This window comes from Gambusia affinis, linkage group LG06 (assembly GCF_019740435.1).
Source record: "Gambusia affinis linkage group LG06, SWU_Gaff_1.0, whole genome shotgun sequence".
Taxonomy (NCBI): Eukaryota; Metazoa; Chordata; class Actinopteri; order Cyprinodontiformes; family Poeciliidae; genus Gambusia; species Gambusia affinis.
The window spans coordinates 24,220,597-24,233,946 of record NC_057873.1 but is presented as its reverse complement, the minus strand read 5'-3'; the positions used below and the strand labels follow the sequence as shown (position 1 = coordinate 24,233,946).

The 13,350-nt window shown below is 39.8% G+C and overlaps 1 protein-coding gene across 2 annotated transcripts in view; it reads right to left on the bottom strand.

Moving 5' to 3' along the window:
- The window catches only part of LOC122832471 (neprilysin-like), a 61,002-nt gene that overhangs the window by 12,804 nt on the left and 34,848 nt on the right, over nt 1-13,350 (bottom strand). For both annotated transcript variants that reach the window (XM_044119288.1, XM_044119287.1), the window contains exons 5-9: nt 5,567-5,647; nt 4,900-4,995; nt 4,677-4,795; nt 3,861-3,929; nt 2,859-2,993 (exon numbers count right to left, since the gene is read on the bottom strand). In XM_044119288.1, the coding sequence (XP_043975223.1) occupies nt 2,859-2,993; nt 3,861-3,929; nt 4,677-4,795; nt 4,900-4,995; nt 5,567-5,647 (500 nt within the window). The remainder of the gene's footprint in view (nt 1-2,858; nt 2,994-3,860; nt 3,930-4,676; nt 4,796-4,899; nt 4,996-5,566; nt 5,648-13,350) is intronic.

Here is a 13,350-nt window from a genome sequence, read left to right as displayed (position 1 = left end):
ATTTTTGCTGTGAATTTAACAAATAGAGTTAAGCTCGAGTTACAATTAGGCGAGAAGGAATACGTCCAGCCTACAGGGACCAGAACAAAGTCTTGACCGAAGAGGCATCGAAGGCCAAAAACTAAAGACTGCATTGCCACAGAGGGGAAAAAAAAAAGTGTCCATTTCTCAATTTCCCAAAGGACCCACAGAGGTGTAGTGCAGAAGAAAAAAAAATATTGGATGCCAACGGTTTTATGACTTGAAACATTTGAGCTGTCAATGGTCCACAAAGCTGCAGCAAGTGCAATTTGTTAAAGTTTATATTCAAAGGACCTGCATGAATTTAAACAGGTACACAGAGCCCCCCACCCGCTGTGGCAGCAGTAAAACGAGAGGCAGGTTTTCCAAAAGCAGCCAACAAGAGTTGGTATCCTGCATGTTTTAGTTCTCTCTGCTTCAACACACCTGAATCAGATGATGGCTCGTTAGCAGGCCTCTGCAGAACACCGACATGCTGAGGAGGTAGTAGAGAAGTAAACCCTGCAGGATATCGATTCTTGAGGGACACCTCCGGCATAGACCCTCTTAATTTCTTTTAAAGCAAAGATATGTCTTGTGAAAAACCTTGTATATCACAGGATTTATATTACAAGGTATATTGTAGGGTTATTTCTGCAAGTTGCCTGCTTTTTGCTGCACAGCATGACTTTTTATTCTTACATCGCTTAAATCTTTAACTGTGGTTACATTTCCGAAGGAAGAAAATGTTCGACTGTGTCTAAGTCTGCACTTCTTGATCTATAGCGCGAGCGGGGCACATCTTGTATTACATGACAGCCGTGGCAAATCCCTTCTCCCCTGGAGCTAGAGACAGCAGGAACACAAGCTACCGATAAGCGAGTCACGTTTTTGTGCTGAAAACGGTGAATCTCGCAAACAAAGCAGCTTGTGCATTCTTACAGGCTCAGTGTTTCTGCTTAGCCAAGTCCACAGATCTTTTAACCCTCCTGCAGTCTTAGCACAATGCTCAGGAGGAGGGCAGCAAGTGGCATGGTTAGATAGCTGGGGAGCAGGAAGCAGGTATCCCATCAGACCGTCAATTCCCGAAACCACAAATACACACGAAAAAAGGCAGAAAAGCTCAAGAGCACATGCAGGTTCAGTGCGACCCCACACGGTAAAAAGCTTGTGGGGTCCAAATGACCTGATCTCTTAAGACCACGGTGGGTTCAATTTAGTCACAGCAACCGTATCACATCAACATCGAGTCTGAATCTCTGAGCATAATAGTCATAGATCCTGAAACCATTTATATTTCAGAGTCTTTCCTGGATGCAATATGTCAAACTAAATTGTATAAGAATAATTTAGTTTTTGCTACATTAGACATTTAGAAACATTTGGCAAATAATCCATGTTTAATTAATGTGTAATGCTACAATGTTAACCTGCCTTTTTACTCAGTAGAATAGTTACATGTTGGAAAACTTGTGAGAGCAGTTTGAAGCCGACTGATCAAGACCACCTGACTCCCCAAACCATACATGTTTTACATTGAATACCGCAAAGGATTTTGGTTACTTTGGACATGATCAGTGTCAGTAAGTGTCTTTAAATGAGTTCCAAATCCAAAGTAAGGGAACATTTTGACATTTTGACATGTTTTCTTAAAATATAAGGCAACCGACCTTGAACTAGGTACAATCTCTTTGTTTTAATCATGGTTGTCCTCATGTGAGAAGCTGAAGGGTTAAAACATGGTTTGGAAACCAAGCTCTCAAAGTTACACCTTGGAGACTAGCTAATTTTTAGATAGAAGCTGAACCTTTAAATCAGCCTAAGCCTTATTCTGAAGGAATTTGCATATGGTCCCCAGGTAAAAATATTTGTAGTAATTACAAATTACAGAAATTCTCTGTTTTCAACCCTGTGTGCGGATTGGCCCGTCAGTAATTTGTAAGGTAAAAAGTACCTCCTGTATTCCCACTGAGCTCTGAGGTCCTGTGATAATACAGGTCCAATGTGAATGAATAGGCTTTTCTGTGATCTGGACAGAAACAGATGGGATCTGGTACGTAATTAGGCATTTTTTGGTTTCCTGGGTGCATCTTTATTTGCTTTTCTCTAGAATGAGTGCCAGGCCATGAAGACCGCGTCGACCTGTAATGTACAGCATTAAAAAAAACAAAAGGCTGAAGAGGAGATGCAAAGTAATAGAATAATTTTCCTCTGTAATTTCTGCCATACAGCTGGCTGACGCTGGCAGTAACACAGCATCAAGCTGCTGCCGTGGCCTGAACAGTAGCTTTACCGTCTTTAATGTTACACAATATGCTGAGCAGTCCATCTGGGAGAGGTCTGTAAATCTCAGGCTTCAGTTGGTCTGAAGCCTGAGATTTTGCTTAAGTGGTGTGAATGTGCCACATAAAAAGCAGCTGTTGGGGATTCATTTATTTATTTCACAGGGTGGGTCCTGACTGAGACAAAGCTTTTCCTGTGCCAATAGGACTTTAAATGAGATTTTGAGATTTCTCCCCCTCCCAGTATGATAGTAATAAGTGTTTGTGTCTCTTTTTACTTAATTAACATCAACAAGGGAAACTTAGTGTGTTGAATAATGAAGATATCTGATGAATAAACCAGAGTTTGCTTTTTTTTTTTAAATCTTCGTCCTTAATTTAGTGCAAAATTCTTCAGCTTTGGTTTGACCAATTCCTGTATTTTTGGTTTGAACAACAGATTATTAGCATGCAGTCCTTAATGGAGGAAAAAAAACATGCTGTGAAAGTCCTTTAGTTAGACAAAGACGAGAGCAAACACCAAAATGTGCGTCACATTTCAACTTGAGTAAACTGAAAGAGTAGAGGCATGCTCACATTGGCGATGTCCCTCTCCAAATCCACAATTCGTGTCACCTCTTCTCTTATGTGGGTTTCGTTGATTTCCAGTCCCCGGTCAGAGCGAATCAGCTTAGCCAGGTCAAACATGAACTGCTCGTAAGCTCGACATGCCTGAAAAATAATTGGTAGTGATACTTGTTTCATAAAAACCAAAAGTGTCTCCTCGCACAGACCAACTATTGCTGTAGCCGTTTTCTGTTTATCAAATCGACTGTTCACATTCAGCTGTAAAATAAAACCAGAACAAAGGATATCTGTTCCAGTAACAACACTTTGTCCATCTTAATAATACCGTTTCCCTCCCATTTTTGTATTCACAACAAACCTCTGAAAGTCAATATATTTCCCTGCAGATTAACCCAAACATTCTTACTACTGCTTTTAAGCAGTGCAAAAACAGTTAACTTGTTATAGTGATGCTTTACATGGGCTGGGCGATATGGCTGTAAAACCAGTTCATATCAGTCGATAGACAATTATCAATATATTTATTCACCAACTGTTTTTGTTCCAATAATTTGACATACTGCCAGTTAGCCTGAGCTTTTCTGTTTTATCCACAGTTTTCACTTCACACTGTTCCTTTTCATTTTTAAATAAAATACTATTTTAGGCAAGTTATGGTGTCAAAACCTGAAATGGCTGCTGCGCAAGCTACTCATCAGGTTGTTGCTAGGTAACCAAAGAGCGAGTGAGTTAGCTGATGCCACCCACCTTGATTGGCTAGCTGTAAGAGGTTAAGAAGCAGGGAATATTTTATATATTGGATACTCTATCAGATGTACTATCTATTAATATTGATCTCCTGTCCATCATGATAAATATTATTGATTTCATTTTCAGCCACAGGTTTTATGGAACACCAGCTTTCCATGTTAACTAACCTTTCAAAATAAACCAACACAAGCACAAATTAACTTTTTTAACTACTTTGGCTGTGAGTTAATCACACACGACTACATAAACATTTCAGCACACCTCTGCATAGGGACCCTCGCAGACATAGTAATCTCTGGACAAGAGGCCAAGGGTTGTTTGCTGGTCAAACTGGCAAAGACAAAAAAAAAAAAACACCAAACAAAATCAAGACAACATTCTAGTTGCTGGATAAAGAGACAGAGGTACATCTGAACAGAATTTAATCAAAATTACAGTAGACCGTTATAACATATGCTAACGCATCCATCCCTTAGATGTTTAACAGTTCATTTTAATTTGTTTTAAATACTGTAGATTTTAGCTAGTAAAAACTCAGAAGTTTGTGTTCAGACCACAAAAACAAAACAAAACAAAAAAAAAAAATAATTAATGCACAAAATATATATATGTATATATATATATATATAAATTTCTAAAAGCCCCTTCCATCTATATATAGAAAGTTGAGTGGAAGAATTAGGTGCATCAGGAAAATGAACTGAAGAAGCAAGGATTGGCACAGTCTGGAATAATGACCATTATTTTACCAGGTTTGTCCAACTGAGATTTAAATACCTTGTTCACAAGAGAGACTTTGCCAAGTATTAAATAAAATGATTTCTAAATCATTTAGTACATCTGATTTATCAACTGCCTGACTGCCATCAATTAGCACACAGAATGGAAATAAACGTAAGGGTTGAGGACAAATATTTCATTGTTTTCCAAATTTTGTGGATCTTTGCGACAAGAAAAAAAAAAAGCTTCAATAGTTGTTTACTCACTCTGTCAAAATTAGTAAAATGAAGTAAAGCTGAATTCAGATACACAGAGATGTGCCTTAAGGGGTTTTACAGCCGCAAGCTTTGTACGTACATGAATGATGTAGGAAGTGGAGTCTCTGTCATCGGTGCCAACGAAAAAGTTGACCAGAAGTTGAGTTCCATATTTCCAATTTAACCTGGCAATGACATCCTCTAACCTCCAGGTTTTCCCTGAAGAAATAAGATCGGAGGAAGGAGGATGTACGAGGGAAGAACTGCAATAAGTGATTTAGAGCATGATGGCAGCGAGGGGAACAAGGGTAAAAATGCAATACCATAATTATCCTCCCAGTTGTCCACAGCCATGGGCCACTCAAAGATGTCTGGCAGCATGTCGAGCAAAGGAGATCCTCCTCTCAGCTCTATTAAGCCTACAGTGCAGTATTGGTGAAAGTCAAATGGAAATTAGCTAGCATACAGTCACTTTACAAAAACTGAAAAAAGGCAACATTCACTAATCGGTTTCAGGCTCGTTCCTTCGAAGTTGAAATTTTTACCCCCTGGAAAACGTTGTAATTTTACTACATCTCTATTTCAAACAAAAATATACAAAAGTAAATTTGTCTTCTTGGTTTTTACTTGTAGATTGAACCCTTTTGTTCAGTCTTGAAATACTGTCGGATAGCAAATGTGTATTCAAGTTCTCCAAATAAACTACCACAACTTGAAAAACATTTTCTGGGCAAGATTTCAAAGTTCCAGATAAAGTAAAAAGTATTTTCAATACTTTTGGGCGATCATTACAACATCCAGATCATGCATACATATGTTATGTGCAACTTCTGTACAAAATACAAAGATGACAGTGTTTGACATCTCTAATATTGTACTTTTTATCTTCAACAAACACACAACCTTCAACAGCTGCACAAAGTGATGCCTAAACAAAACAGTTAATCTAAAATGGACTAGTCCATTCACATCTTATGTCTGCTGACTCACTCTCATTTGTGCAGGACTTGTAAAGGGTCTTTGCCTTGGTGAGAGCAGCAGCCTCCCTCTCCACCGTCTTTTCAAGGACACCTGCATATACGCACAAACAAAAGCACACATGAAAAAAAAAAAAAAGGACAAAGATAAAGGTGAAATCAGTGTACCTGTTGAAATTTAGAGGGAGTAGAGGGAGAGTGGGAGTAGCATACGCCTGCAGGAAGATGCAGAGCCGTTTTTACGTGTGAGGGTTCAAATGAAATGATGGCGCTTACGTTGCCAATTTGTCCCAGTGTCACTAAGAGCCCTGGAAACTAAAGCAGTCATTCAAAACCCTGGCAACGGATTGCAGTTGTTGCCAAAGGAGACGATATGTCATTTTTAAACGGCAGAGAAATAAAAACATGGTTCACTTCTTATAAAAGATGTGGAAAAACAACTTCAAATTTGAACTTCTCAATCCAGGTTTTGGTTTTTCTTTTGTTTTTTTAATTATCTACTTAAAAGACATACCGACTGCTGTAGATGGGGAGCCTTGAAGATTCAAAAAGCCTTATTATAAAGCAGTGGAGGTTTCCACAAAAAGACAATGCTTTAATTTCCACCTTCCTGTAACAATAAACATGTCATGAATCCAAGTAAACTTTATGCTTTGTAAAGATTTAAAACCATTAGCTCTCCCGCGATCTTAAGCGATGTGGTTTTTTTTACTCTGAATGGCCCGGTGGTCTCGCACTGACCCCGCATGCACTTTAACAAATTTGTTATTTTTTTATCGTTTTGGGAACTAACTGTGTGACGGGACAAACCCCCACCACTTCCCTGCTGTCCGGCCGTGACATCTGCTGCACTCTGGACGGTCAAAAAGGATGCAGTGCTTTTGGTGGTTTAGGGAAATGAGAGGGAGGACAAAAATAAATAAATAAAAAATTCACACTCATCCTGATGATGTTCCCATCACTTTAAAAGCCCCTTCAGACTTCTGGGACTGCACCCACTCAGTTTTTTTGGTTTTTTTTTTGCTTCCTTTCATCAGCCAGTCGCTCCTCACAAACCTTGTCTGGCACTGCTAATCCTCCAAGCATTCTCAATCCATCTTTATCTCTGAATCCAAGAAGGGTGAAATAAGCTACCAAAGTGCTTCCAGAGCCCAGAGCAGCATCATCGTTCTGCCTTCAGTTTCAGAGGCCTAACCTGTACTTTTGTTTTTTACTGTACTGTGAGTTGGATGTCATTCACCTAAAATAAAAAGCTCCAACTAAAGTTTCCTGCAAAAGTGCAATGTATCTTAAAGTTTTTCCAATTCTCTTAAGTTGCAACCAAACACTTTTACAAATAAAAATCTGAAGTAGGTGACATACATCTGCATTCAGTCCCCTTTTTACACCAATACCCTAAAGTCAGGTGGAGTATGCCATCTTCAGATTTGCAATTAAAGTCTATTTGTGTGTAAATTTAACTGTAAATATATAGATGTTCCAAGAAGAACTCAGTGGTTAGCTGTTGACTAGATTGATGGACAAACAGGAGAACAAGAAATATAACAGGCGATTCAGGGATAAGCCTGGGGAAAGTTTAAAGCAGGATTCAGAAAACATTTTTAAAGTGTGGCGCAACTGTGAGCCTACTAAGATGTAGTTGTTTGCATAAGCTGGCCAGCCATGGAGGGCAATAATCAGTAATCTGACTCTGGAGCAGCTGAAAAGATCCACCACTCGGGTGGGAGACAACGGATGGTCCTCAAACAAATCTGGCTTTTCAGAAAGACATTAGAAAAATGCATATTTTTTGTGGGCTTCAAGTCATGTTGACTAAACAGCAAACGTATCTGCTCATATGAGACAAAGTGAACTTATTTACCTTTATAACAGTCAAACCGTATCATATCAGTCCAATGATACGATACGGTTCACTTATGCCACGCAGCCAATCGTCGCATGATGTTGTGTGTACGTGCCTTGGCCATATGCACTGTGGCACCGTGCAGGTTGGCTAGGTGAGAAGAGACGTGAAAGCTAATACCTTATCTAGAAGCGGACGGACAGTGGGACACCCAGTCACCAAGCCAATGTAAGAAAGAAATGCGATTCGTTTAAGATGGAATGGCTGTCGGAGTTTGAGCAAATAGGAGAACAGTACAGTGGAGTCACCGTGTCAAGGAGGCAATGGGGACCTCAACAGGCGATGGCAGAGAGACTGGTGAGATTAATCTTATTAGAAAGCTCTGCGATCACATGGATGCTCGTTTTCCAGAGGACGAATTAAAAGGAGTGGTCTGCATTTGACATTGAAGCATTGAGCTCGGACAACAGGTTTGACTATGGATCAGTAGACATTTCTACACTAAAAGTAGTACCAGGCTATTCTCCCCCACCCACAGTACATGGGAGGCCATTAACAGTCTTGCTGAATTCAAGTACAGAATGAAGCAAAAACTTAAACAGTATGTTTAAGTTTTTCCAACTAAGTTTTCTAGTTGTAAAAGGGGATTTAGGGTAATGAATCATATCGAAAGGGCATCTAGAAATCGCCTGGAAGTGACACATTTGGACCAGCTGATACGCAGAAAGTCAAAGCAACAGGCAGATGGAGCCATCGACCTGGACAAAGTGTGCAACCATTGGAGCAGTGAGAAGGACAGACATGAAAAAAAAACTGTGCAATTAAATATTTCAGAAGAATTTACACTGAATCACAAGCGACAGCACACATTTCATTGTGCAAAACGTGAATGTTTAAATGTGAACAAAAGGTTCCGTCCGAAAGGTGTAATGTCTCATCTCTCATCCTGGGGACTGTTGCATATAACACACTACGCATCTCATGAACAGCAATGTTTTTTTTTGGTTTTTGTTTTCATTTTAAGTACAGGGAAATCTCATAGAAGAAGCAAACTAATGGGAATTGCTGATGTAATTTGATTCTTTTATAAAGCCATGCAACTTGCTATGATCTCAGGTTTATAACCGGTGTAATACTGGTGTGAGGCCACGGCGTGCACGTCCGACGTTGCTCACAGTGGTCCTCGGTTTACTCGGGGAGCCTGTGTGTATGCCAAGATGCATAAAACATTTGAGAGAACATTGCTGGTCACATAAAATTCCAGTAAAAGACCCCAGTGTATGCAATATGGCAAAGAAACATGCAAAAGGTCAAAGGGTTCAAGGTGTGAATGATTTTGCATTTCCCTTTAAATAAGTAAACTTGTATTAACTTGACAAGCCTGGAGCACCAAAGTCTACTCTGCACAAATTAAAAACAAACAAACAAAAAACAACAAGATATTATTCCAGTACCAGAGCCATCTATTGAAAAATGAAGCCATTTCTAAACAAGCCATTTTACAGGGCAGTGTTTGCATTTCAGCCAAGTGAAAGACGGGGCTCCCCTCTCCTGGGAGCCACAGCGCCACAGATGTGACAGTAAAAGGCCATTTAGAAACAAGCGGAAACACCAGTGGTTGATTTTATTGCCTCGGTTCATTGCCTCCTGAAGACCTGTTGTGGGCAGAAAAACGCCAGCTACATCTGCCTCGGGCGAGTGTTTTTCCAGCAGTCAACCAAAAGGAATGATCAATGCTGCGGTGGAAACCGGCGCAGCTGAGGGGGAAGGACAGCAGGACTTTGCCTGTGCAGAGTTGCATGGTTGGGTTTGCACAGCATTTCCAACAGGAGCTGCCAATTCGTTTAGTAGGACGCTACATAATGAAGATCAGTGCAGGTGAACAGAAAAAGGTTGATAAAACACAGAAGTGTTCCAAACGTTCACAACCCGTTTAGTATTTTTGAGGCCTGTCGAGGTTCGTTTTTAAAAAACTCCCATTGGGACAGAATATTAGTTGCCGTTAGGAAACCAGGAGTGGCTGTAGCAAGAGAAAACCTGATAAAATGTAGCGAGTTACTTTAGTGCATCGTTAAAAACCATTTAAGCAAATACATCGAAGTAGCCCAGTGTTATGGATTCTGTGTTCCTCTCTTATCTGCCTACACTCACACGCTGCAGCCTACATAACCATATTTAAGTGTGACTGCCGCCAATCAGTCGTAAACAGACTGAAACTGATCAGACTACCCTTTGGGGAGGGTACAGATTGCGGAGAAGAATAAAAAATAAACTTGCGCTTCAATCTTTGCTTCACTTGGTGTCATTCTAAGTGACGCCCAGCCCTGGACGGTGAATGAAACTCTGCATCTGTTCCATTTGTATGACATGTATGGCTTGTAACGTTTGATCATTTTTCGGCATTAAAGCCTGTTTTTATTTATAAATAAATCTCAGTATTTTTCAAGGTAATTTACACCGAGGGGTTCTGGTCGGGTCCTGAAACCGGTTAACGAACCTGGGAGAAGCACAGAGACAAAAAAATGAATGAACTCCAACACCAGCAATAAGCAGACTCCTGTGCTACGCTTTGCTCCTTACAGAAGGTCTGGACCGTCTGCTATCGCTCAGGTTTTGCCTGCGAGTTTATTGCCATGCAGCTTACTGAAAACGGCCTGGCCTGTAAACCGCCATCTCCCACCGCGATAACAGAAGCACAGAGCTGAACTAGATGGCTGTTAAACCCAATTCAATATTAAGGAAGAGTGACCAACACGGACCGATTGACTTTGTTCACTTCCTCCGCTGCCATTGGGCAAACTACGACTGCATTGCAGACTACAATTTTGAAACCGTGCAGAAAATTGACATTGTTCATAAATTCTTTTTATCATTTGGCCTAATTGAAAGTCTACTGGAGAAATCCTACAAGGATCACAGAAGGGAAAAAGAGAATAGAGCGAAACTATGCAAGAAGACAAAGGACAGGCTAACATGGGAGTACATTTATTATCTTTACTGAAGTATTAAGCTAGTGCTGTCAGATGGAGAAGAATTTGGCGTCTCAGGACGAGTGTTTAAACTGAGTTTTAAGTTACTTAATACTTCAGTAAATTATCTTTACTGAAGTATTAAGCTAGTGCTGTCAGCACATGCTTAAAGTGACTGTTTTGTAAGATGTGGAGACTTAAAATTTCACAAGGGTTTGAAATGTAGATCTGCATGTCAGGAGTTGAATGATTATCTGGGAGCAAATTTTGTGCACGCCCACAATCTGCTTCTGTGTCAAAACGCTTATAGAAAGTGGTTTAATAGTACATAAATTCACAGAGAAAATGTTTGGGTACGCACAAAAACATAAATGAAGACTGTATGTGAAGAACTGAGTGAGCAAAGTCTCTTTCGACATTTATTGCTCGATTGAAATTGATCCAGGACTTTGTGTACAAAGTCTTCATTTTTGTGTGTTGTCACACCCTCACTAAGAGGAATTTGTTTTGTCCAACTTTGTGAAGAACTTCAATAATAAGCTAAAGTTAAAAACAAAAGGTAAGCAGTCGAGACTAAATGATGGAAGAAAAAGAACAAGCTATAATTTCTTGAGTCTTATCTAATCCTGCTTTTACCTTGTACAACAATCTGACATTTTTCTTCACTTCTTTGAATTTTTAAGTAGTTGCTGCCACATCATTGCCCCCTGCTGGCACCAGGCAGCAATAACGACTGCAAACAAGAAAACAAACATCTACTTCAAAAAAGAACATGCATATATTAATTTAACTGGGATTTTATTGCCAGTCTCTGCTTAGTGTTTTGATTATTCTGTCCTAAATGAAGCAGATGTAAAGTAAAAGAGAGAAAAAAAAGCAAGTGAAGGCCCTAGTTAAAACTGAAACGCTTCACTCCCCAATGAGCCCTTTCAAAACAAAACCCACTCAGTCAGGAAGATGCAATTCTCACTAACTCACTTGATACTTCTTTTTTTTTTTATCTATAATGCTGACACTGTGTCCCTGACCCTCAAACAGAAAATGGCATGTTCTTTTTTTTTTTCTTTTTCCTTTATTCGTCTGCTACTTTTAGGTCTTTTAATCTGTTGCCTTCTACAGCGTGGGGACCTTTTGTGAATTTTAATCATTAATCATTTGAATTCATTATGAAGCCAGTGATGAATTATACATAATGTAAATCTCTTTCAAGTCTTTCTGCCTTGCAATAAACTTTCAGTACATGCAAAATGTATGTTAATGACTGAACTCATGGTTGTAGCAGCTATTGTTTATGACAGTGCAGAAGAAAGGAAAAGACCTTTTGCGTGTCGCGTTTTAAAAATGAATGTTATTGGGAAGATGCAATCATACGCCAATTTGTTTTAACGTACAGGTTGAGAGTGTCAGAAATGTGTTTATGTATATATAAAAAAAAAGAGAGTAAATTTTAGACTTGCGCCTTGGTGTCACAGTGAATAAACCGCTTCTATTGCCGTTTGAAGTTACTTTAGGAATCCCTCAGTGGAAACTTCTCAAAAGGTCCATAAAGAGGAGACCAAATGGTGACCATTTGTCCTCCAACCCTCATCCTTTCCTGTACAGTGCAAGCTTCTCCCCCCACATCCAGTGGTCATCTTCATCAAGCACTTCAAGTTTAGTTGAAGCTAATGGTGCTTTTGCACCCAATAGTTCATTACTGAGGACCAAAATCACAACATTTGTGATCTTGTCAGCTGGTGCAGTTTGCTTAAACACTGCATTGTGTCAAACGATGCAAACCAACGGAAATAACCTGTGTTGGTAACTGAAGGAAACTGTGTATTGTTGAAGGAAATGACGCAAAAGCCTCTGAAAACTACGTGAATGCATCACGGTTCTTGAAATTTAAGCAGAAATCGAGTCGTGTCAGATTTAAGCAGTTGTGGGATTTTTCTTTGGCACAAAGACTACAAGCCATTTCTCCTGCTAGCATTAGACTAGCATTCGTTTTAGTTATATTTACCCCGAATGCTCAGTGCTTTGGTCCACTTCCTGCTTTTGCAGCAGTCTCCATGTTTCCTAGGCAATTATAGACTCATTTGAACGGCGCCAGTCACTTCAACCGAATTGAAACCTCGGTTTTTATGCGGACCAACGTTTGCTCCACGTCAGAGTTGGATTTTGCATTCACACCTCCCCAAACATACCAGACTTTCTAGGCAAACAAACTAGAGTTCAATTAAAGCAGACTAAACAGGGCTGGTGGTGAATGCACCCTGAAGGTCTTTAGCTCCGTGTGTAGAAACTAATCAGGCATTTGGCGTTGCTTTTGTAGAAACTGCTTTTCTAAGCAGTTATTATTTTCTGCATTAGAATGGCCTTTGTTAGACCTCCTTGTTAAATATTCTTAAAATACATGCAGTGTGAAGCATGAAATATGCATTTCTATCATTTGTTTTGGTGTAAAAAAAGTACTACTGCAGCAATAGTGCACAAGATGTTTGAAATTATGCCTTCATTTGTTATTCAAGCTGGGCTAAATCAAAGTAATGGAGCTATACAGAGAACTCTCCTTGTCCACCATATACGTAGTAGAAGTCTTAAAGTGAAAGCAGGAAAAATGGAAACTTTTTAAGAAGTTTACCAACTGAAATGGGTTATGTTGTAAGTAGAACAACCCTTTGACTTTGACGAGCCTTCACCCATCTGAACGTGACGTCAGCCCTGTTTGTCACTCAGTGTCATCTCAAATGTTGCATCAACCGATACACAGCATCGCACACTCGCTTCATCTCAAAGCAGCACCGGGATCAATACAGGAAAGAGGGTGGGTCTTAAATTACAGAGGGAGCTGAAAAGGAACTCTCCCTGGAGTCCAGAAAGGACATCACTCACGTCACTTTGAGTTGAGATCAAAAAGGAAAGACAGGGAAACTGAACCCTTTTTTCCGCTTTGCAAGTCTGGGACCAAAACAACAACACTGTGTGATAAATAAAACCGAGAAG